The following is a 20,431-nucleotide window of genomic DNA, read 5'->3' as shown; positions in this document are numbered from 1 at the left end:
TTGATGGATCGGATCATGTTTTTTAAGGCGGGTCGGTTCAGGCTCATCTGGTCAGATGCCCCATGATCAAGTATAACGGTTGTAGAAGGATAATGTCGTTTCGAACCGCCCGACAAATGAATTTGTAATTGCGCATTTGGCTCGGATGGTGTGCAAAGTAGACATAAGGATGTATTCCCTCTATCTTGAAATGTAAGACATTTTAATTTTTTTTACGTCAACTATTTTAAATTTTACCAAGTTTATAGAAAAAAGTAATAATATTTTGAATGTCAAATAATAATAACTAGATTCATTATGAAATATATTTTCATAATTTACTTATGTGATGTATTAGATGCTAATATTTTTCTTTATAAATTTGATCAATTTAAATTATTTTGACTTAGGACAAAATAAAATGTCTTATTATATTTCAGGGCGGAAGGAGTATATTGGTTCTTGACGGGATGTCACACATTCAGTTCGTACCGTTCGTGTAACTTGCACCTTTTTATAGTAGAGGTTACAAACCGTCCAGAGGGTGCGAGTGCTCCAAGTCTGTGTTGGGTAAGTGTTGGATAGTGTTCTTACGAGATATTTTAAAGTTCGGGCCCTAAAAAAAAGAGATTTTAAAGTTCGGTATCCCTCCTATCTTTTTACGGGCCAAGAGGATGGGGTAGGATTACACAGGAGAGAGAGAGAGATCGCGATCCAAATATTTTTTACAAAATCCCCTAAACTGCATGATCATTTTTCATAATAGCCCCTCCGCAGCCACACGCCTTCTCCCCCCGTGGTTTCCCATTCAACTCCGGTGACGGGCCGTGACGCGGCGTCGGCCTCGTCGTTGCTCCTTGTACCCAATCGATTCGTTTATTCGGAGCGGGTGGGACGACGTAGGAGGCCGCCTGCTGAGGCTATTTCAAACGTCGGCGCTCGCGGCGGCGGCTCTCTCGGCTCTCGCAATGTCGCGTGCCTCCTGCCGCTGAATCAGGTCCGACGAATGCCGCTGCGAGCGGGGAGGAGGAGGCGCGGATTAACGGCGCGGAGAAATCGCTTTTCCGCTCTGAGATCCATCGCCTCTTGCCTGACACCGCGGCATGCCGTCCAGAGCCAATCGAGGTGAGGGGCCAAACCCTTACCCTGTCCAGATAATTCAGTGTGCATTTGGTTGAACGTGTAGCGGCCTCCGGGAATTGGGTGGCTGTGTGGCATTGCTCAATTGCTCGTCCTAGGATTGGGGCGTCTCATATTGATGAGGAAACGTCCTGAGAATCTGAGATTTACTGCCTTAAACTGAATGTAGTAACAGTGTACAACGTCCATTGGTGGTGGTTTACTGTCCTTTAAAAGATCATTGGATGACAGCATTCAGTCATAGCAGTTATCCTGATCGTCAGGACTTCAAATTTTACAATACCAGTTTGACTAACACATGTGCAGGCAATTAGACTGCTAGCTGGAGGTTCACAACTGACAAAAGAAATTAATGCTGCGCTTTGGTCTGCAATTGAGCACACACACACACACACACACACACACACACACACACACACACACACACACACACACACACACACACACACACACACACACACACACACACACACACTAAAAGTAGTACCAAAGGAAATGCATCCACACCACCACTTAGCAAACTTGAATCCAAAAACTAGGAAGGATGGTGGAAAGCTAAACAAATGGAAGGCGCATAGGCGCATATTCTCGGCTTTAATGGAAGCAGAACTTCCATGTGGCTTGATTATGCTTGATAGAGCTGAAGAATTGATTCTATCCAGCTTTTGTTCCTAGCTACTTTAAGCTTATGGTAGCTGAGGTGACAACTTCCTCTGCTTTACTGAAGCTATTTTTTAACGTGGCTTGATAATGTTGGATAGCTGAAGGGCAGATTCTTCTGTTATTAGCTCATCAACAATTTATGCATTTATATGGTTGTGAGAACAGCGACTCTCGTTGTAATATCAAATATAGAAGGAAAAATCTGCTTTGTGTAGAGGAATGTTGTTTTTTGCAAGATGCCAACAATGCTGCCTGATTGATTTAAGAATTGGTGGCTTGATCAGTAAGCCTAAGAAAGGCTGCCAGCTCCTCATATGTAGGAAAGCCAAGTCCAAGTGTGTGGTTTGCAGCTTTACCTTTAGATCAAATCCAATTGTAGTGCCCATTTTGAACTTGTTACCGCCAACTTGCTGTAATTATTGTACCTTTGCTTCTAACATACTGCCATAGTGCCATGTTGTTTTCTGCTGCAATTATACATGCTATTCTGAGAACCACACCCTCTAGCCCAGTTGTCACTGACTGACTTACAACTACTCGCATCATCTGCATTATCCTGTTTTGCTCGAAACGGTTAGAATAGTCGAATTGTCATTGCTGTCGCACAATCGGTTTGGCATGTGCTGCTACTGCATAGCTCCACATTCTCTTTTTCCCTAGTGCCCAACTTTATTTTATTGTGTAAAGTGGGGTGCAGCAAGTGGGATCTGCCCTTTTCCACCTCATTGCATCAAAGCTGAGGAAAGATTGAACTTGGTAGCCATTGTCCTTGCTTTTCCAGCGAAGCAATGATTTAACTATTCAATACTCCCCATGGATCTAATCACTACTTCAGTACTTTTCATCCATACGGTACTTTGATGCTATTGATTTATCCCCTTCGCCCTATATAAACTATCAAGATTGTTCCACATTTATGATACAAGAAATTAATTCGCTGACATTTGTAAGACATAATTCATGACATATTCAAATTTGACTAGATTCTTGTGATCTTATAGGGTATCTTGGAGTATATGCTACACCTCCAAGGTTTAGTTAGAGCTGGCCAGTTATGTTGATTCCAAATGGAGCAGATAAGAGATTTGTCACAACTTCCGTGTTTGTTCTTTTTAGAACTCGTAAAATTCTCAGTCAATCTTCATATTCTTTTCGATTCAGACTAAAGTCATGCATTTGTGATTTGGGCAGGTACTATCTAAGGATTACCTCATTTTAACAAAATTTCGGATGCAGAACAGGAAGCTTATGCACAGATACTCTTGATCTGAAGTGTCCGTTTCTCATGTTGGGACCAAATGGATTCCTGTAAAATACATTTAATTTATGAAATCTGCAATACTGTGATGTGCCAAGAAAAAAATAAGGGAAAAATTGCATTTATGTAAAGTAATGTTATGAATAAAACGGCTATTTCTCGCATGCATGTATTCAATCTAACCATAATGTTTTGAATGGTGCAGCTCTAATGAGGAATCGAGGAGCAGAATGGCTGCTTTGCCAGACTTTAAAGCAAGAATGGGTTAGATTGATGCGACACAAGCATGAAATCTACATTACGAAGATTTACCAATAAGGTTAGTTACATTGTTGATGTCAAGGATAGTTTGCTTTGTTCTTAACCTGAAAGCACAAAATCGTGAATGATCTGATCCTTATTAATGGGACTCATGCTTTTGGAAAAAGAAGTCGGTATGCTTTTTTTCTCCGAACAATAAGTCAGTATGCTGATCCTTTGCCTCATGTTCTTGATGTCCCCCCCCCCCCCCCACCCAAAAAAAAAATTATGTGATGTCTTCTCCAACTAATATTCCATTAACTTATTTGATACATGTGTCCACATGATGTGGCACAGCAAAATAAGTCCACATGATATGATATGGCAGAATAAAATAAAGGGAATAATGGTCATCTGTTAAGGAACTCCTAATTTCCATTCTATCTGTGTCGGAGCACGAAATTACAGCTAACCACTTCTATTTTTTTTGTCTGAACTCTGAAAACTATAATTTTCAGCATTTGACTTAGGCACACCTTTATTTGTTTTGTGAAATATAATCTAGCCCAGAGTTGTGCATCTGGATAAGATCTATATGCGGGGAAAAGAACAAAAGGGCAAAATGGTATGGATGGAATTAAGAGAAATAGGCGATGGATTAGAAAAGATGTCTGCATGTAATCACATGATGCATTTGATATAACCCAGTTGGATGCATTAGATATTACCAGAGTACAACTGCATTTCTTGTTAGTTTTTTCCTGCAATCAGTTCTTGTCTTTGTTATGTCTTCTTCAGCAAGCATTGTAGTACCATTCTGATAGCATTCTTTTTTTCCACTCTATTTGCACCTTGTATGTCATTGTTCACCGGAATCTTAAATGCAATCCATTCTGGTGCTTATTTGCATTTTCCATGGTTACAAAGTATGTCAAAACATTGAGCGGCATTTGACACTCTTTTGCTCATCACCTTCCAAAATGAAAAGAACCCAAAATTCTTCCTTGGTCCGCATGTCTTTTTTCTGTCATCATCTTCAATTCTTCACTTCCTGTTGCTATCACACTGCTGACCCCACTGAGTGACAATGATTCGTTCATGCCATCCAAAAAAAATGAATACAATGCCTATTAAATCAGTTCGGCCTTGACGATCTGGTCAATCACATTAAATAATCTTTCTTTGTGGGCTTGTTGCCTAGTTCTATATAGTCATCAGTTTTTTTTTTTTTTGTCCTGCCTGCTGAAGATAATTTGGCTCCTGCCATCAGTTGCTTCATTCAGGCGTGACCATTAGGATGCAACCTGACGGAATGTACATGCAGTAAAGTGTATGCTTGCGTCCAGACCTGAATTGGACAAGGTTAAACTTGGACCTCAAATGAGGTTGGGTTAGGTGAGCAGGCTCTTATGTGGTTGCACCAATACAGTGTGACTAGTGACTTGACAAAAGTAAGGAAAGGTGTCGGAATCGAGACTCGGGAGAAGTAAATTTGAAGAAAGTCAGTCGGCGTGGCGGGCTGGCCGCCCTTGTCTTTGTTTACTTGAAGCGAGAAGGAAATTAGATTGATGTGAGAGCGATTTCAAGATCCTGGGTCGCTATACCTGCGGATGCTTTTATAGACATGGAGTCTTCGTCAGCTTTGGTTTTCATGTAAGTTTGTCCTGAGCCAGTAAAATATTTTTTCATGCTACGATCTTTGTTTTCTTGAAGGAATGCTGTGGATGCAATCACATGATGACAAAACTCGTCATTTTCGTAGTGACTTTGACTGCCAAAAGTCGCAGTCTCAAAACTAAGAAAAAAAATGCCTTTTGTGCAATTGATTAAGATGTTTGCTCGAGTACAACCTTAGTCATCGGGCACCAAATTGGCTATACCATTTTGACTAGCTGCCAAGTACCAACTCGAAGGGTGCCATGGTTGGTTTCGGTCATCTCTGCCAAGTGACAAAAATTTGAAGAACTATCTTTGCTCCATGTGACTACGTGAGTAGGCAACACGCATCAGAAACCTATTGCATTGGTACAGGGGAAGCATCCCAATTCACTACTAGACCCTACTTCTGGGCGGGTTTAGTTCTAAAAAATTTTCACCTCCCCTTTAAACACATGTATGAAGCACTAAATGTAATTAAATAACAAAACTAATTACACAGTTTGGATGTACATGACGAGACGAATCTTTTAAGTCTAATTAGTGCATGATTAGCCATAAGTGCTACAGTAACCTACATGTGCTAATGACGCGGCCAAAGGCCTCAAAAGATTCGTCTCGTGGTTTCCAAGTGAGTTCTGAAATTAGTTTTTTAATTAGTGTCCGAAAAGTTCTTCCGACATCCGGTCAAAGTGCTGATTTGACATCCAAAATTTTTTGGCGGGGGAACTAAACGCGCCCTCTATCATCTTATCATCCGATTGCCCCCTATCTCTTGTCTGCCAAAGGAGACAAACTGGGTAAAGGGGAGGCCATGAACGGCAGCAGCACATCAAGGAAAAGAAAATGAAAGCAGAGCGGCAGCGTAGGCCCCTGCCCCCAACCACCACCATCCATCTCCTCCCCTTCCCCTGTCAGCCTCTCCCACTCGCGAATCAGTGGAGTGATGGTTTTTGCTTTCCAAGCAAGAACATTCTGGTTTGCTTTGGCTCTCCCTCACTCCTCTCACTGGTCCGTGCTCTGCAGCAGCTGTTCCTCGGAGGCTCAAAGCACGCCTCACACTGGCAGCATCTTGTGATCTGTCTCTCCCCTCTCCCCTCACATTTCCCAACACCTGGAGTACCGAGGTAGGAGCACAAGCAGAGGCACCTACCTCTTGCTGGTTGCTTCCAACATCTGGGCACAATTATCTGGATTCTAGACCAGAAACTCTCATGTAGATCCCCTGCTCCAGTCTGCTGCTAGAACTTGGCAATCTCAGGAGGACTGTCTGAGATAGAAGTTGCTGAGATTTGCCCAGGGTTGGGGCTCAATCCTCTTCCCCTTCAGCAGTTCAGCCCGCCAGTGTTGGTTGCCTCTTGTTAGTTGTTACTGTGTTTCTGTCTTCCATGGCGGCGGTGGCGTCGTCTTCTCCTCCAGCAACAATTGTTGGGCCGCAGCCGACGTGGGTGCCCTATGAGCCAACCCGAGACTGCTCCCAGGGCCTCTGCAGCATGTACTGCCCGCAGTGGTGCTACTTCATCTTCCCGCCCCCGCCGCCGGCCTTCGACCTCGGTGGCCCCGGCAGCGACGACTCCTCCGGCCCCACCTTCTCGCCCCTCGTTATCGCCATCATCGGCGTGCTCGCCAGCGCCTTCCTCCTCGTCAGCTACTACACCATCATCTCCAAGTACTGCGGCACCTTGAGCTCCCTGTGGAACAGGCTGTTCGGCTCCGGCAGGGGCCGTGGCCATGGCGCCGACGGCGGCGGCGGCGGCGGCGGCTCGCGGAGTCAGGAGCCGTGGAGCGCCGTGCCGTCGGACGGGCTGGACGAGACGCTGATCAACAAGATCACGGTGTGCAAGTACAAGCGCGGCGACGGGTTCGTGGACAGCACCGACTGCTCCGTCTGCCTCGGCGAGTTCCGGGACGGCGAGAGCCTCCGGCTGCTCCCCAAGTGCAGCCACGCCTTCCACCTGCCGTGCATCGACACGTGGCTCAAGTCGCACTCCAACTGCCCGCTCTGCCGCTGCAACATCGCGTTCGTCGCCGTCGGCGTGGTGTCGCCACCGCCGGAGCCGGAACGCCGCGGCGCGCGGGAGGACCGGGCAGACAGCCTCGAGCTGGTCCTGACCATAGACGACTACTCGGAGCAGGCGCGCGACGAGCCCCAGGATCAGAATGCGGCGAGCGGCAACGGCAGCGGCCAGGAGGCGCCGAAAGATTGTCCAGGGAGATCGGAGGAGGCCAGCGGCATTGTCGAGATCAGGGAGGACGGCGCGCCGCCAGTGAGGGCGTCGTCGTCGCTGTCGGACACGCACCGCGAGGGCCGCATGTCCATCGCCGACGTGCTGCAGGCCAGCCTGGAGGACGAACTGATGATGGCCCGGGAGAGCGGCCTCCTGGCAGGCTCCTCGGGGACGGGGTCGTCAAGACGGCTCCACGGGGAGCACAGCAACAAGGACGGCGGCGGCGGCCGCAGCGGCCGCGCATTGCCGGATGCAGCCAAGAGACTGCCGTCGGTGGGAAGATCGTGCTTCAGTAGCAGGAGCGGCAGGGGAAAGGATTCGGTTCTTCCGATGTGAGGCCATTGATTCTGGGTGGTTCTTCTTCTGACTAGGATACATGACATCGATACTCTTTTTGTGTGTGTGCGTGTGCTTCCGGTGAAGATAAGGTGCCAATTGCTCGTGTCCTCTTTTTTAGTTCCCAAAATGAAAATTTTTTTATGTCAAATCGACTGTTTAACCAGATGTCGGGAGGGTTTTTCGGACACTAATTAAAAAATTAATTTCAGAACTCACATGGAAACCGTGAGACGAATCTTTTGAGGCCTTTTGACCGCATCATTAGCGCATGTGGGGTTACTGTAGTACTTATAACTAATTATGCACTAATTATGCTCAAAAGATTCGTCTCGTCGTGTACATTTAAACTGTGCAATTAGTTTTATTTTTTAATTATATTTAATACTACATGCATGTGTTCAAAGGGGAGGTAAAAATTTTGGGTGAAAATTTTTGGTAACTAAAAGGTCTCCAAATAGTTCCAAAGTCTGCAGATTTCATCCTGTTCAAATCAGTTCTTGGGAATTGTGGTGCTCCAGGCACCAGGCTGCAGAAACCGTCTGTCTGCAAGACTCCAACGCTTGGTGAGTGGTGAGATCTTCTGCACCTGCTTGGTGTTTCTACTGGAAAAATGTATAGGGCTTGAAAACCATTTTTTCTTTCCCCTCTTTCTTCCATCTTGCCGCTCCTCTCTCCACAACATTGGGTTCTACTACAGATAATTCCCCCCTGCATTAGTGAGTTTTAGGACTTAGCCAAAGGTTTTTCTCCAGGTGAGAAGTGAGTCAGTTTCAGCACTGGCCATTACCATTCTACTAGTTGTCAATTTAGAACAATCATTTGCTGATGTGTGTGTTGAACTTGGAAATGGAAAGTCGGAAGTGTGACCCGTTCAGCGTGGTTCATGCCCGTGCTTGCCTGAATTATAGTGCGATTTGGTTATGCTCTGGAGCTGTTTGGTCTCGTTAGGTGACCAGTGCCTTGCTGCTCATAATGCTCATTCAAGATTCTGTTACTTAGCGCAACAATTTGGGTGGCCATCCTGTGGTTAGGCCATTAACAAGCATTTTCTCAACTCCCCTGATCCTCAACTTCTTAAATATCACTATATCAGGATGAATCTTGCACTCAATTCAATAAGCCAGGAACCACCAAAAAAATTTGCAGTGATTCCTGGTAACAAACATATTTTGTTTTCCTCTGTCCTTGGATGACATCTAGCAGTACTAGCATTTTGTTAAGCCAACTGTCAGTAGTAGTCAGTACTGATGCTTGCAAAGCTGGGGCAGAAACTCGGAGCTGGACATCAAGTACCCATGCCTGGAGCTGGAGTTTTCAGTGAACTGATGTGGAATTCACGCAACGTCTCGGCCTCTGCTTTTTTGGGTCGAGGACACGCCGTCGGTGCCGTGGATGGATGTGGTTCCTCGCCATTGAAAGGCGGTAGGTGCGGGATTGCATTTGCATAGCAAATCATGGCCTGCTTAGTGCGACCTTTCCCTCGCATCATGCACTTTGTTATCGCACGGTTTGGAGCCTTGTGGAACGACAAAAGGAGTGCTCTTTAGCTCTCTAGATGACCGCTGATTCTGCACAGGGAGGGAAGTGATTAGAAAAGGCAGCTCTAGGCGTCCTCTGCGCTGTGGTTTCATTTCACGATGCCGTCGAGGAGGGATTTGGATTGGGAACACGCGCGACATGAGTGACTCCGAAGCATGGAGATGATGGGCCAGCCGGTCAGCAAAGTCGGGGCTGCACATGGCGTCCGGAGGCAGAGAACAGGTCGTGCTCGCCGTCGATCTCACCAGAGGCGTGCCCTCGCAGACGAGGTGGTATTTTATGTTGCTGTGGGGCTGAGGCTGAACTGAGCCGATGGTTGGTCGGATTTGACGCCCGGACCAGATCTTGCCAAGGCGTTCAGGAGCTCCTCTGGTGTTTTCGCGTTCGGGAGCTCCTCTGTTTAGGCGTTCAGGAGTGGCCTTCACCGGGCACAAAATCTGTCGGCCAGTTTTTTTTTTTTTTGAAAGAGAACTTCTTCAAGAAACCGACAGTAGAATTTCTGGGAAATTAAGGATTTCGTTGTGCTTGCATGAGAAATGACCTTAGTAGGTAGTAGACTCATGACGACCTGCTGTCAGTTCTGTAATGTTGCAATGGGCTGTGAGCGTGGTGTTAGCCGGAAGCCCGGAATACGAGTGGGCTTGAGAATTTTTTTTTGCTGCATGATGGGTCTTTTTTTTTTTTGAATAAACTGCATGCTGGGTCCAACATACAGTTTTGGCCCAGTAGCCTGGTTCGAGGTTGCACGCGGGCGGCGGGCCAGATATTGGCCGTAGGCCGATGGACAGGTAAATGGGCAATCATTTCGGCCGAAGTAACAAAGTGACTGCTCGAAGTCCTCTCAAAAAAAAAAGTGACTGTTCGAAGAGCTGTGGAATGTGGATTCTTGTGAGCAATACGGAGCTGGAGAAGCTAACCTTACACATAAAAAATGAGAGGCGAAACAATGCGACGACACTAACAACACGCTTGGACATCTACTTGAAAAACAAAAAAAAGTGAAGAAAGAAAACAAAAAAAAAACAAACTACACAGTTACCTCGAGGCGTTCCACCGAACCCTGCAGAACGGGAGTTCCGTCCACAGAAAAAACGGGGGGACACGCACGCACGGCAAACACACGAGGCGCGCTCGGCATCGCTCGCTCACAAGCCCGCTTGGCCGCCTCGGCCGAAAGGACCCGGCCGTGTGCGTGACCGGAGCCACGGCACCTGCATCAAATGGCTCTCGATCTCCTGTCTCCTCGATCGCCGGGGACGTCGTCGTCGGCCGGCTCCCCTCGCGGGGAGGCGGCCCTATCGCGGGTCCGAGGCGGCGAGCACCTGCTGCTCGGCGGGCTCGGCGGCGTCGATGAGGCAGAGCACGTGGTGCGCGGCGGCGGCGATGTCCTCCACCGTCGCCAGGCCGCACCCTTCCTCCACCTGCACAGCAATAGCAAGCCACGATCAGGGTTTACGTTACCGACCGGTCTAGCCAAACCGGCGGGATCCGGTACCGATATACCGGACCGGTTTGGCCGGAAACCAGCCCAAATTGATCGAAGTCAAATTTGAATTTAAAATCTTCTGTGCAAACGGTTCGTACCGGTATCCGGCATGTTTGATCGGTTTATCGGTCGGTTTGACTGGTAACCGGCTAAATTCAAATTTTTTCTTTTTTGTTTTAAATTCAAATGCCCGCAAAGTATACTAAATAAATATTTGTATAACATGTTTTAGCCTAAATGAACCATTCAATCCTCTTTTGTACTACTTTTACATTGTATTTGTATACTTTTGTATGCACGTTTTTTTGTTTAACTTCAAATCCCCGCAAACTTAAATGAACGAATTTTTGAGAAAATTTGACACCATTAAATTCGTCGCACCTTGAAGTATTTTTTAAAAAATTTTGAGAATTTTTCATTTTTTTGAATTTAAATTTGAATTTTGAATTTGGATCGGTACCGGTCCAAACCGGTTTGACCTCCCACCGGTTTGGTGAACCCTGGCTTTTGGCTCGCTTGCCAGTTGCCACAGTGTCTAGCTCGGCACAGCCCGCGCACACCCCGTCCATGGTCCCCGTGGACCCCGACGTGACAACTCCACTGACAAGGCAGGAGTGGAGCTGCATCTGCATGCATGCGATGCTCGCTCAGCTCGCTATGGCAGGCTAGCAGGCAGGGCCCCGGCGCCGCGCTGAACTCCCCGGTCAAAAGCAAGCACCAGCACCGCTTCTGTAGCATGCGCTCGTACCGGCAGGGAGCAAGAAAAGACCCAGGTGCCCTGTGTTCGTGTCAGGTCCATCGGATTCTCTCGTGTCCAGGACTTGGAGCGGAGATTAAAAAAAAATGCGATTCGCCTCCAACAATGCACTGGTTCGAGCTAGCTTGGTGCACGAAGGGACCTCTCCTGCCGGACTGCAGCAGCGATGCCGATCGCTGATGACCTCCTGACCGCCGGATGTTTGGTCTACCCCTCCAACGGCAGGAGAATATCTGACACGCTTTTGTTTCAGAGCTACTAGTACTTAAGCTAGATGCCACGCACGCCGAATCAACGGCGCGCGCTTGGTTTGCTAATGGGTTTTGTATTGGTTTTTCTTAGTTCGAGCAGAGTGAGGTCATGATTCTTAAATGATGCGCCGGGACACGAGCAAAACTTTCCTGCAGGAATCGCTCGATCCGTGAGCCTAAACCTGCAAGATCCCTGTAGTTTTCGAGCGCATTGGGCTGTGGCCTTGTTTGGGTATGCTAGAAAACTAGCACGTACACATTTCGAAAAAAAATATCACATGTATGAAGCACTAAATGAAGTTAATTTGCAAAAAATTTTTAGGGATGAGTGTAACTTTTCACGACGAATCTAATGACGGTAATTAATCGATAATTAGCTACAGTATCTTCTTCTAATCGCGCGGTCAAAAGCCTCATTAGATTCTTCAGAGTCACTAGCGCGGAGGTTTTGAAGTTAGTTTTGTAAACTGACTTTATTTGACACCATTGGTCAAAGTTTGTTACTATTCACTTGCGCTACGTGTGTTGGCTGCGAATCTTTGTCGTCCTAGCAGCATCAAAACGCGGGACTGATGGAAGGAAGTGGAACTTTTAGCAGGGAGAAAGCGATCGGAGAGCAGCTAGCCGCGCGAGTGCGGGCGCGCCGCGTGGTTACCTTGACGCTGATGGAGTAGAGGACCAGGGACTCGAGCGCGGTGACGCTTAGGTGGAGCACGCCGAGGCGGAGCGCCTGCAGCCCGGCGACGAGGCCGAGCAGCTGCCCGGGCCGCCGCGGCATCATCACGCGGAGGCTGGCGTGCGTCTCCACCAGGGTCACCTCGATGTCGGCCACCCCCGGCCGCCCGCCGCCGTCCTCCGCCGCCGACGACGACGCGGGGTCGCGCGGCGAGTGGCACCACACGTACTGCGGGTACGAGAAGAACTGAGCGAACGGGGGCGGCGGCGCGTGGTCGGCCGCGTCCTCGGTCACGCTGCTGCTGCAGTTGCTCGTCGTCGTCGCCGCCGCCGCGGGCTCCACGCAGGCCGTGGTGCCGGCTGCGGCCTTGGTGCTGCTGGTGGTGGTGGTGGAGTGATGCATCGGCGTCGCGTCGGGCTTGGCCGCCTTGTGCTGATGAACCAGCAGCGTTCGCTTCTGCGCCTCGAGGCACTGCAGCTGCTGCTCGAGCTCCTTCACGAACTCGATGGCCCCTCCGACAATGGAAGCTTGGTCGCCCTGCGAGCAAGAGATTCCGAACCAGAAATAGAGAGAGCATTAATTTTGTCAGGATTTGGACCGCGAGTAGTACTAGCCGTGGAGCATTGAATTAACTCTGCAAGAAGAGCAAGAGAGGAGTAAATGAGAGAAGGGGGACACATTAATGCATTGTTTGTTTGTGGCAGGTGTATCTGTATAGTCGCGTTTGACCAAGAAAAGGGGAAGGAATGCCTTGCATTGCACGAACTGCTCGCCTGATACTTTGAACAGCAATGGCGGCGGCCGACGGGTCTCTTTCGGCAGAAGAACATTATTCTTCCACCATGGTTGCTCCGCCGTCGCTTTCGTGGTTTGACGAACAGGAGAAGAAGGGGTAGAGGATAGAGCGGGAGGGAACACGCTTGACACGAAGTGATGTCTGTTTGCCAGAGTGGGAGGAGGAGGCTGCGCGTCGTACCCTCTGGACGTAGGGCTCCGGCATGAGGGAGCGGAGCACGGCGAGGTACTCGTTCATCTGGCGGCGGCGGTTGCGCTCCACGGCGATGTGCATCATCCGCTGGGTCTCGGTCTCCTCCCTGGACTTGCAGCTCCGCGCCCACCGGCGCCGCTTCCTGACCCTGGCCGGCGCCGACGACGTCGCCGCCTGCGTCGTCTCCCCCGCGGCCTCGGCCGCCTGCTGCTGCTGCGCGGGCGGCGGCGGTGGGCACTCGACAATGCCGGCGCCGTCGTACAGCGCCGCCGCCGCCGCGGGCCCGTCGAAGAGGAAGCTGGCGGCGTTGAAGGTGTCGTAGATGAGCGCCGCGGCGTCGCCTGGCGGCGCGCACAGCGCGTCCACTAGCGCCGACATGGCGGGCGGGCTCGCGGCCGGCCGACGGGCACTAGATAGCTAGCTAGCTTCGCCCGCTCGCCCCGCGCGTGCGCTCGCGGCCGCTTCCCCCGGTGTGGCAAGCAACGCGCGGTATGTATCGTCTACTCGCGGGCTGCGCGTGTACCAACACCCCGCCCCCGCCCCACTCTACTACTTATCACTCTCCCCCTCCGCAGCTTTGCCGCTGCGGCCCAGCCTGCCAACTGATGCGTATCTGAGGGCTCTGAGCTCGCTGCGTTGGTGGCACGCGTGTTGTGTTTCTTGCTCCCTAGTGGCGGGCTGAGCATACGGGGAAAGGATAAGGTTTCGCGCCGAGTAGGAGTAGTAGCCGAGGAACAGTGGTTGGTGCTGCAGGTAGAGAGGGTGGAGCTGGCCGTGGCGACGGCTGCGGCACAGTGAGGCAGGCGCACCGGCCAGCTTTGCTCCCAGTCCCAGACTCCCAGTAGAGTAGCTAGCCACCAAATGTCCAAACGCTTCCTTCTTTTTATGTACGCCGAGTTGGGTGAGACGTGAGAGTAGCCCGGGCGGGGCGCAGCTCAGCTCAGAGCCGAGCTGAGGAGGAGATGCGACCAAGAAAAAGTCAGAGAAGGTAGGAGTGGAGCATCCGAATGTATGGAGAGCAACACTCTGAAGCTGAGATTAATGGCGACCACGACAATTAGCACCTGAACTAATGAGGTGCTAGCAGGTACTAGAGCTGCTTGTTGCTTTTCCAAACGCTTTCAAGAGCTAGCCAGACCACCAGGGATGATGCCCCCGTGAGGCCGTGACGAGGACCGATCGATCAATCACCCGGGAGATGGAGCTGGAGAATGGAGACAATGGTAAGTACCACCAAGGCCACATGGATTCACAGTGCGGGGAGCGGCAACGGGACAAGCGGGTCACATGAGCAACGTGGGCTTGCGCCACTTCTGCGCTACGCCGTCGAGGTTCATTCCGGACTTGCCGTAGCAATGGCCGTAAGCACCCCCCCCCCCCCCCCAGAGCTAGAGCCGTCAATCATCGACCCACCACCAGGAGGCCACGAATTCAGGGCTCCGCTGAGCTTCAGGTATACATGCAAGCGGGGCGGGTTGCGGCTGCCCGCCCCCCGTCCGCACCAGCCGCAAATGCATTTGCGGGCTCATGCGGCGGCCCGCAAATCGCCGCGATTGTTTTGCGGATTTTGCGGCAACCCGCACGCCGCCGCGTCACCGGGACTTGGCCGCATTTTCGAGCTTTACGCTGCGCGTGGAACCTGCTGGTTCGCTAGCTGAAGAAGATGGCTGCTTGAAGCAACCATCACAATCATTTGCGGCCAGATGGGAGTAGCGCCAAGGTTAACCTAACCGGTGGGAACCGGTCCGGTTTGACCGGTTACCGGTCAAACCGGTCCGGTCCGGTTTGACCGGTTACCGGTCAAACCGGTCCGGTTCCGGTTTCGGCCGATACCCAACCGGCCAAAATTCAAATTTTAAATTTGAATTCAAAAAATGAAAAATTTCTAAAAAATTCCTAAAAATACTTCAAGGTGTAATGAATCTAATGGTGTAAAATTTTCTCAAAAATTCATTCATTTAGTATAGTTTGTGGGATTTTAAAGTTAAATCAAAAAAGAAAAAGAAAAAAAATGGGCCGGCCCATGAAGGCCCACCGATCAAACCGGTCAAACCGGCCGGTAAACCGGTTGCACGGGAGCTTTTGAATTTCAAACCGGTCAAACCGACCGGTAAACCGGTAAAACCGGCCGGTAAACCGGTCAAACCGGCCGGTAAACCGGTCGGAACCGGTTGCATGGGAGTTTTTGAATTTATTTGAATTTGGATTTGAATTCAACCGGTTTCCACCGGTTACCGGCCTAACCGGTCCGGTAAACCGGTACCGGAGGGCGGCGGTTAGGCCGGTCCGGTCGGTTTTTAAAACCCTGAGTAGCGCGCGGCGGCAGGCGAGATTGGCTGTGGCGTCGTCTATGGCGGCCGCAGTGTCTCTGTCGCTGGAGTCGAGAGTAAAAAAACAGCAAGAATGGGGATTGATCTGGGACCAAAAATTTGCACGCGAAATCTAGAGCACCAAGAACGGAGAGATTGAAGCCAAGAGAGAGGGGAAATGAAGAACTCGATTTACAGGCGGGGAGCAAGGGATTTGGCGCTGGCAATGAATTTGGTGCGGGATTTGACGCCAGCGCTGGATTTGGAGGAGGGAGAGCGCTTGGAGATTTTGACGCGGACGGTAGTGGATCCACCGGCTACCGGCGGTAGCGGCGGCAATGGAGCCAAGAAATCCCGGCAGCTATGAGACGCCATGGCTTCCTCCGCCTCGCTCCTAGCTGGAATAATTTGCAACAAACGTAGATCCGCTGCCAACAGCCGGCGGCGGCGACACACATGTAGACGGCGACGCCATGTCCCGGGCACACGCGGATGGCACCCTCGCGCAACCGGCGAGGAAGCAGTGGGAGACTTCGAGCGGGACGGGGTGCTTCTTCGGGCCGTCGAGGAACTGCAACGCCTCGAGCCCGTCGTCGCCGGGAAGATGATCACGGGGAGCGGCCACCACCGGAAGGAACAGGCGCGCGCGAAGGTGGCCGGGACGGGCAGACCAAGCAGCGAACGGCGGCGGCAGCAGCACCTACTCTTTTTTTCTCCGGTTCTCTGGAGGTAGCGGGCTTCGCGGCGCCGCTGGGCCCGTTCGTACGCCGCATAACACAACACCCCGCTTCAATTATGCGGGCGCAATTGCGGGTCTTCGTGGGCTTGCGGCGCGGGTCCGCCCAACGGGCTTGCGGCAAAGCCCGCCCCGCTTGCATGCACAGCTTCAGGGGACAACACGCCCTGCGTGTCGTTGTCGGCGCCGATTCACGCCGTACTTCCCGCCGCCCGCCCCGATTTTTACCATAGTGCCTACGGAGACGGCGAGACGCTGACCGTCCCTGCCCAGGCTACGGGGGGACACCGGGCACAGTAGGCTGCAGGAGCCGCCGCACAGCGAGCAGAGCTGGTCTTCCAAGGAGTTGAATCCCACTACTCCAAGGACGGCGTCGCTGCGAAGTGTCGAGCTACCTTTTCGGTATCGGCAGAGTTCCTGAAGGCGATGCTCGTCACGGCGGCGAGACTCTCCTTTGTTTACTAGTACTGCCCGCTGTGCATGCATGTAAACGGGTTGGGGATACATGCAAGCACACATGGCAAAAAGGCGTGGCTAGCAGCTAGAGGACACGGGCGGTGCAGAGCCCCAAGTGACGGTATCAGATTAGCCGATTAGGGTTGTGTTTAGTTCCCACAAAATTTCCAAACTTTCCATAACATCCATCACATCTCCTATCACATCGAAACATTAAATATAGCAAATAACCCATGCATGGAGTACTAAATGTAGTTAAATAAAAAACTAATTGCATAGTTTTGATTTACGTTGCGAGACGAATCTTTTGAGTCTAGTTAGGTCATGGTAGGACAATATTTACCACAAACAAACGAAAAGTGCTACAGTGTGCTACAGTGACTGATGTGACTTTTTCACCCCTTTTCCCCTCATCTAAACACAGCCTAGGATAATCCTCCGCGAGAATATGAGCAGCTTTTCGCGTAATTTTGTATCTTAAACTTAGCAGGGCGCAGCAAACAGTCCATCAAAAGTTAGTAACCTTTGTCCAGTCAGTGTGCAGGTTTATATGCTTCTAGTATATCAGCTGGTTGGCATATAATAGTTTGCCGTGGCATATAAAGTCTTAGGATCGATTAACTAACTACTTGCTAAGCTAGTGCTACGCAGAAGGTGCAAGTGTGCTATGGACTATCTAGAGAAAAATGGCCGGCGGCTGCTTGTAACTGAATAGCATTGCTTGTCAAGACCAGATTCCTTACCTTTTCAGTTTATTCTACAATTTAGTTCATGTTTGGTGTGGACGAAGCTTGAAGAAAACAGAGAGAGGGCGGATCAAAGAGTAATAGTTTTTTTTCCTCTATAAGAAAGGTACTACTAAAAGTTTACTGTTATTATTCTAGGTGTAGAAAAATTGTTTACAAAATGTTACATATACATCATCAAGCATGCCCCCACTGATGATGCATGCAAACCCTCGCCTTCGTCCCTAGTAAGGTGCTTAATTTCATTATTAGAGAAGACGAAAACACACTTTCAATACTACATTGTCTTACTAAGTCAAGGATATGTCCACAATACAGGCATATGGTACAAAACAGAGCTGGCCAACAGTGGCAGTAGGACACTAATAAGGTGTCAACGGTTGCAGGTCCATCGATGGTTGGAAATGGAAGGCGTGAGCATGGACGCTTGTTGATTGCTACAATACAGATGTTTGGACCAGACCTAAATGATGTGCACGATCAAATACGTTAGAGTAGAAATCGGTGTTTCTGAGACTACAAGGACCCTAACTTGTCCTGAAGCCATTGTATACATCTGCGTAGACAGGCGCAGAGAAAACTACTACTCGTGCCTCGTTTGAAATTCGAACTCCCAACTCCTGTACAAATCTTGGCGAATTGCATGCGAATGGTCCTGGGCTGGCGCAACAATACGGTATGATTATTTGGAACGTTCCTCCTCAGAAAGAATACCGCCTCGCAGTAGAAAGTTTGGAGAGACTCTGGGAGCCATCCCGAAAAGGCGTCTGCTCGCGTATGGCACACTCGCAGTCTTTCCACAGCGTACACTCTCGTTCCTGTCTGCGCCCAGCGAGATTTGTAGTTTGCACCCATCGCTGCCAGCCATGCAGCGACGCGGCTTTCGAGGAGATCGATCGATCGTTGCTCGCTGCTCGGTCAGCACATGGGGGCTGGCCTGACAAGCAACTTGCTTGGAGCCGAGCCCTGGACCATGGCGACGGTGGTCCGGCACCGGCAGTCGGCAGAGCAGCAAGCGCCAAGCAGCTGGGATGGAGCCGGAACACGCACTCCCAGTAGAAAAGAAACCTAACCTAGACGCGGGGACGACTCTGAATTTGGAATGGCCTACAATCCACAGGGCCCGGCCCACGGCGGAAGCAGCAGCTAGCACGGGTGTTCAGTGCTGTACATGTTTCACCACGGTTACATTCATGTATCTGAAATCTGATGCGTCCCAAGACCGGCCAATTCTGAGCTGCAGCCTGCAGGATTGCTGCAGCAATGTAGATGTAGCTACATGGATGTGATTGTTTACTTGTACCCGGCGTCGTGCTCCTACAGGCTGCCTGCGACGTGCACCTCTCGGGCCTCGGCGGCTCCCGATCGATCCGTTCACGGGCGGTTTGGTTGCCCCGGCCGGCCGCGCGCCCGCGCAGACATGCGTACGCGATGGCCCTGTTGCCTTCCCTGGCGAGCTCACGCGCCGGCCCAGCAGCAGGGCCGCGCCAGGGCACGGCGGCATGTGCCGCTGCGCGCCGTGCCGGCCGCTTCTGGAGGGACGCGCGGGACGCTAGCTGCCGACGCCGCGCAGGCGGGCGGGCGAGGAGGGCTCACCACCGCCGCAGGCCGGGGAGGGCGCGGGGCTACTAGCTCTAGCTGCGCGACGAGGCGCGGAATCAATGCGCTTTGGTGCGACGCGGGTGGCCGCTTGCGGCGGCGCGTGGCGTGGGGGTGTGTGAGGGTGAGGTCGACCCGACCGCCGGCCGCAGGCGGGCGCGGGAGAGACGCCGGCCGCGGCCATGCCGGGCCTGCGCTGCGGCGGCGGTTAATGCCGCTTGGTGCCATGCGCGGGCGCGGCTGCCCTCCATGGTTGCCGCCCGGCCGCTCTTTGACCGGACCATGCCAACCGTTGCCAGTGGATGATGGGCGCGGACGCCGTCCTGCCCCTTTCTTTTCCGTATGCTACATCCTTCCGATTTTTGGACGTTCCGATCGATCCTCCATGCTGCTGCTGCTGCTGCTACGTGCCGTTCCGGTGATGTTGAAAGGGAAGGCGTTGCGAACCCAGCCGTGGACGCTGTGCTACGCGTCACGTCCCGTTCGATCCCATGTCGGAAGCTGCGTCTTCCATCACATGGTGGTCCAGTGTTTAGGATGACGGCAATGTCCTTATTCGTAGAAGGCGTTTTGTATCCACATGCGTGAACGAGTGAATGAAAAGATGTATACACCGTTATACATGTATGGACAGTAGCAGATTCAGGATAATTGTTATGAGGGACTTTATTTTCAACTGTAGACAATTTTAATCTCTCCTCGCAGTGCATTCATGGCAAAAAATAAATTGTAGGAGGAGCTTAGGAGGGGCTCCATGGGTCCAACAGTGGTAGGAAGGGCTGGAGCCCCTCCAGACCCACCGTTGGCTCCGCCCCTGTGTATGGTCGACGGTGGTGGCGGATCTAAATGTGGGCCAGGGAGTTCAAACCCTTCTATCTTCCCAAGATCAATGGATATCTCCTAAATCCCAGCTTCATTTTCGAAAAAAAGTAATGAAGAAGAAGGGGGAGGACGAACAAGAAAAGGGATACCAGCTCCTCTTCATACTGGATTCGCGGCTGGTCGACGATACGTTGAAGAGACGAGCCTTAACTTGCAAATCATTATTCTGGCTTTGAAAGTTTTTCTAAATTCTTGTACTACAATCTAATCTCGGCAAGGTCGGTGCAGTGCATAGCCATCTGATGGAAGTGTCATTCTATCTCGTGACCATGGTACATTTCAGTGGACTGAACAGTAGTCCCTTTCTATGTCTTGCTAATTGCGCTGCTTTGTGAATGCGTTTCGCCATTTGCTTTCAGTTTCAGCTTTTGCTTAGCACATACTAGTAGACAAGACTCGTCAAAGTAGATAGTTGAGTGCATAACTCTTGCAGAGGCTAAAATAAAGAAGTTCCTTTATTTTTTTTTAAAAAAAGAAGGGGGCTTCCATAATTCTCTGTAAAT

At 50.8% G+C, this 20,431-nt stretch overlaps 2 protein-coding genes and 1 long non-coding RNA gene across 5 annotated transcripts; 2 read left to right on the top strand and 1 right to left on the bottom strand.

The window, feature by feature from the left end:
• The first annotated feature begins 758 nt into the window (after positions 1-758).
• Positions 759-4,992, top strand: LOC120713798. 3 transcript variants are annotated; one of them, XR_005691288.1, is made up of 4 exons: positions 759-1,104; positions 2,784-2,883; positions 2,974-3,359; positions 4,551-4,992. It is a non-coding gene; the product is annotated as an uncharacterized LOC120713798 (long non-coding RNA). The 3 variants fall into 3 exon arrangements; XR_005691287.1 differs by having other exon boundaries at positions 2,784-3,359; XR_005691289.1 differs by having other exon boundaries at positions 2,784-3,359; positions 4,529-4,992.
• Positions 4,993-5,682: 690 nt separating this feature from the next.
• Positions 5,683-7,718, top strand: LOC120713792 (E3 ubiquitin-protein ligase Os04g0590900-like). Its single transcript, XM_039999764.1, has one exon. It carries the CDS (start codon positions 6,325-6,327, stop codon positions 7,498-7,500), a length of 1,176 nt encoding a protein of 391 aa, XP_039855698.1. The 5' UTR covers positions 5,683-6,324; the 3' UTR covers positions 7,501-7,718.
• A 2,151-nt stretch (positions 7,719-9,869) lies between these two features.
• LOC120713782 (transcription factor bHLH94-like) lies at positions 9,870-14,013 on the bottom strand. Its single transcript, XM_039999758.1, has 3 exons — positions 13,189-14,013; positions 12,192-12,749; positions 9,870-10,463 (listed from the first exon to the last, which is right to left on the bottom strand). The coding sequence occupies exons 1-3, from the start codon at positions 13,576-13,578 to the stop codon at positions 10,338-10,340; spliced, it is 1,074 nt and encodes a 357-aa protein (XP_039855692.1). The 5' UTR covers positions 13,579-14,013; the 3' UTR covers positions 9,870-10,337.
• Between the last annotated feature and the right edge of the window lie 6,418 nt (positions 14,014-20,431).

This window comes from Panicum virgatum, chromosome 1K (genome assembly GCF_016808335.1).
Source record: "Panicum virgatum strain AP13 chromosome 1K, P.virgatum_v5, whole genome shotgun sequence".
In the NCBI taxonomy this organism is placed as follows: domain Eukaryota; kingdom Viridiplantae; phylum Streptophyta; class Magnoliopsida; order Poales; family Poaceae; genus Panicum; species Panicum virgatum.
Note: the sequence above shows the minus strand (reverse complement) of the source record. Positions and strands in the feature narration are given on the sequence as shown.

Excerpts from the sequence above, each read along its gene's own strand:
- LOC120713792 (XM_039999764.1), top strand. The coding sequence starts at position 6,325 with ATGGCGGCGGTGGCGTCGTCTTCTCCTCCAGCAACAATTGTTGGGCCG.
- LOC120713782 (XM_039999758.1), bottom strand. The coding sequence starts at position 13,578 with ATGTCGGCGCTAGTGGACGCGCTGTGCGCGCCGCCAGGCGACGCCGCG. Across the intron at positions 12,750-13,188 it reads CGGAGCCCTACGTCCAGAGG|GGCGACCAAGCTTCCATTGT; the intron begins GTACGACGCGCA and ends TCTTGCTCGCAG. Across the intron at positions 10,464-12,191 it reads TCTACTCCATCAGCGTCAAG|GTGGAGGAAGGGTGCGGCCT; the intron begins GTAACCACGCGG and ends ATTGCTGTGCAG.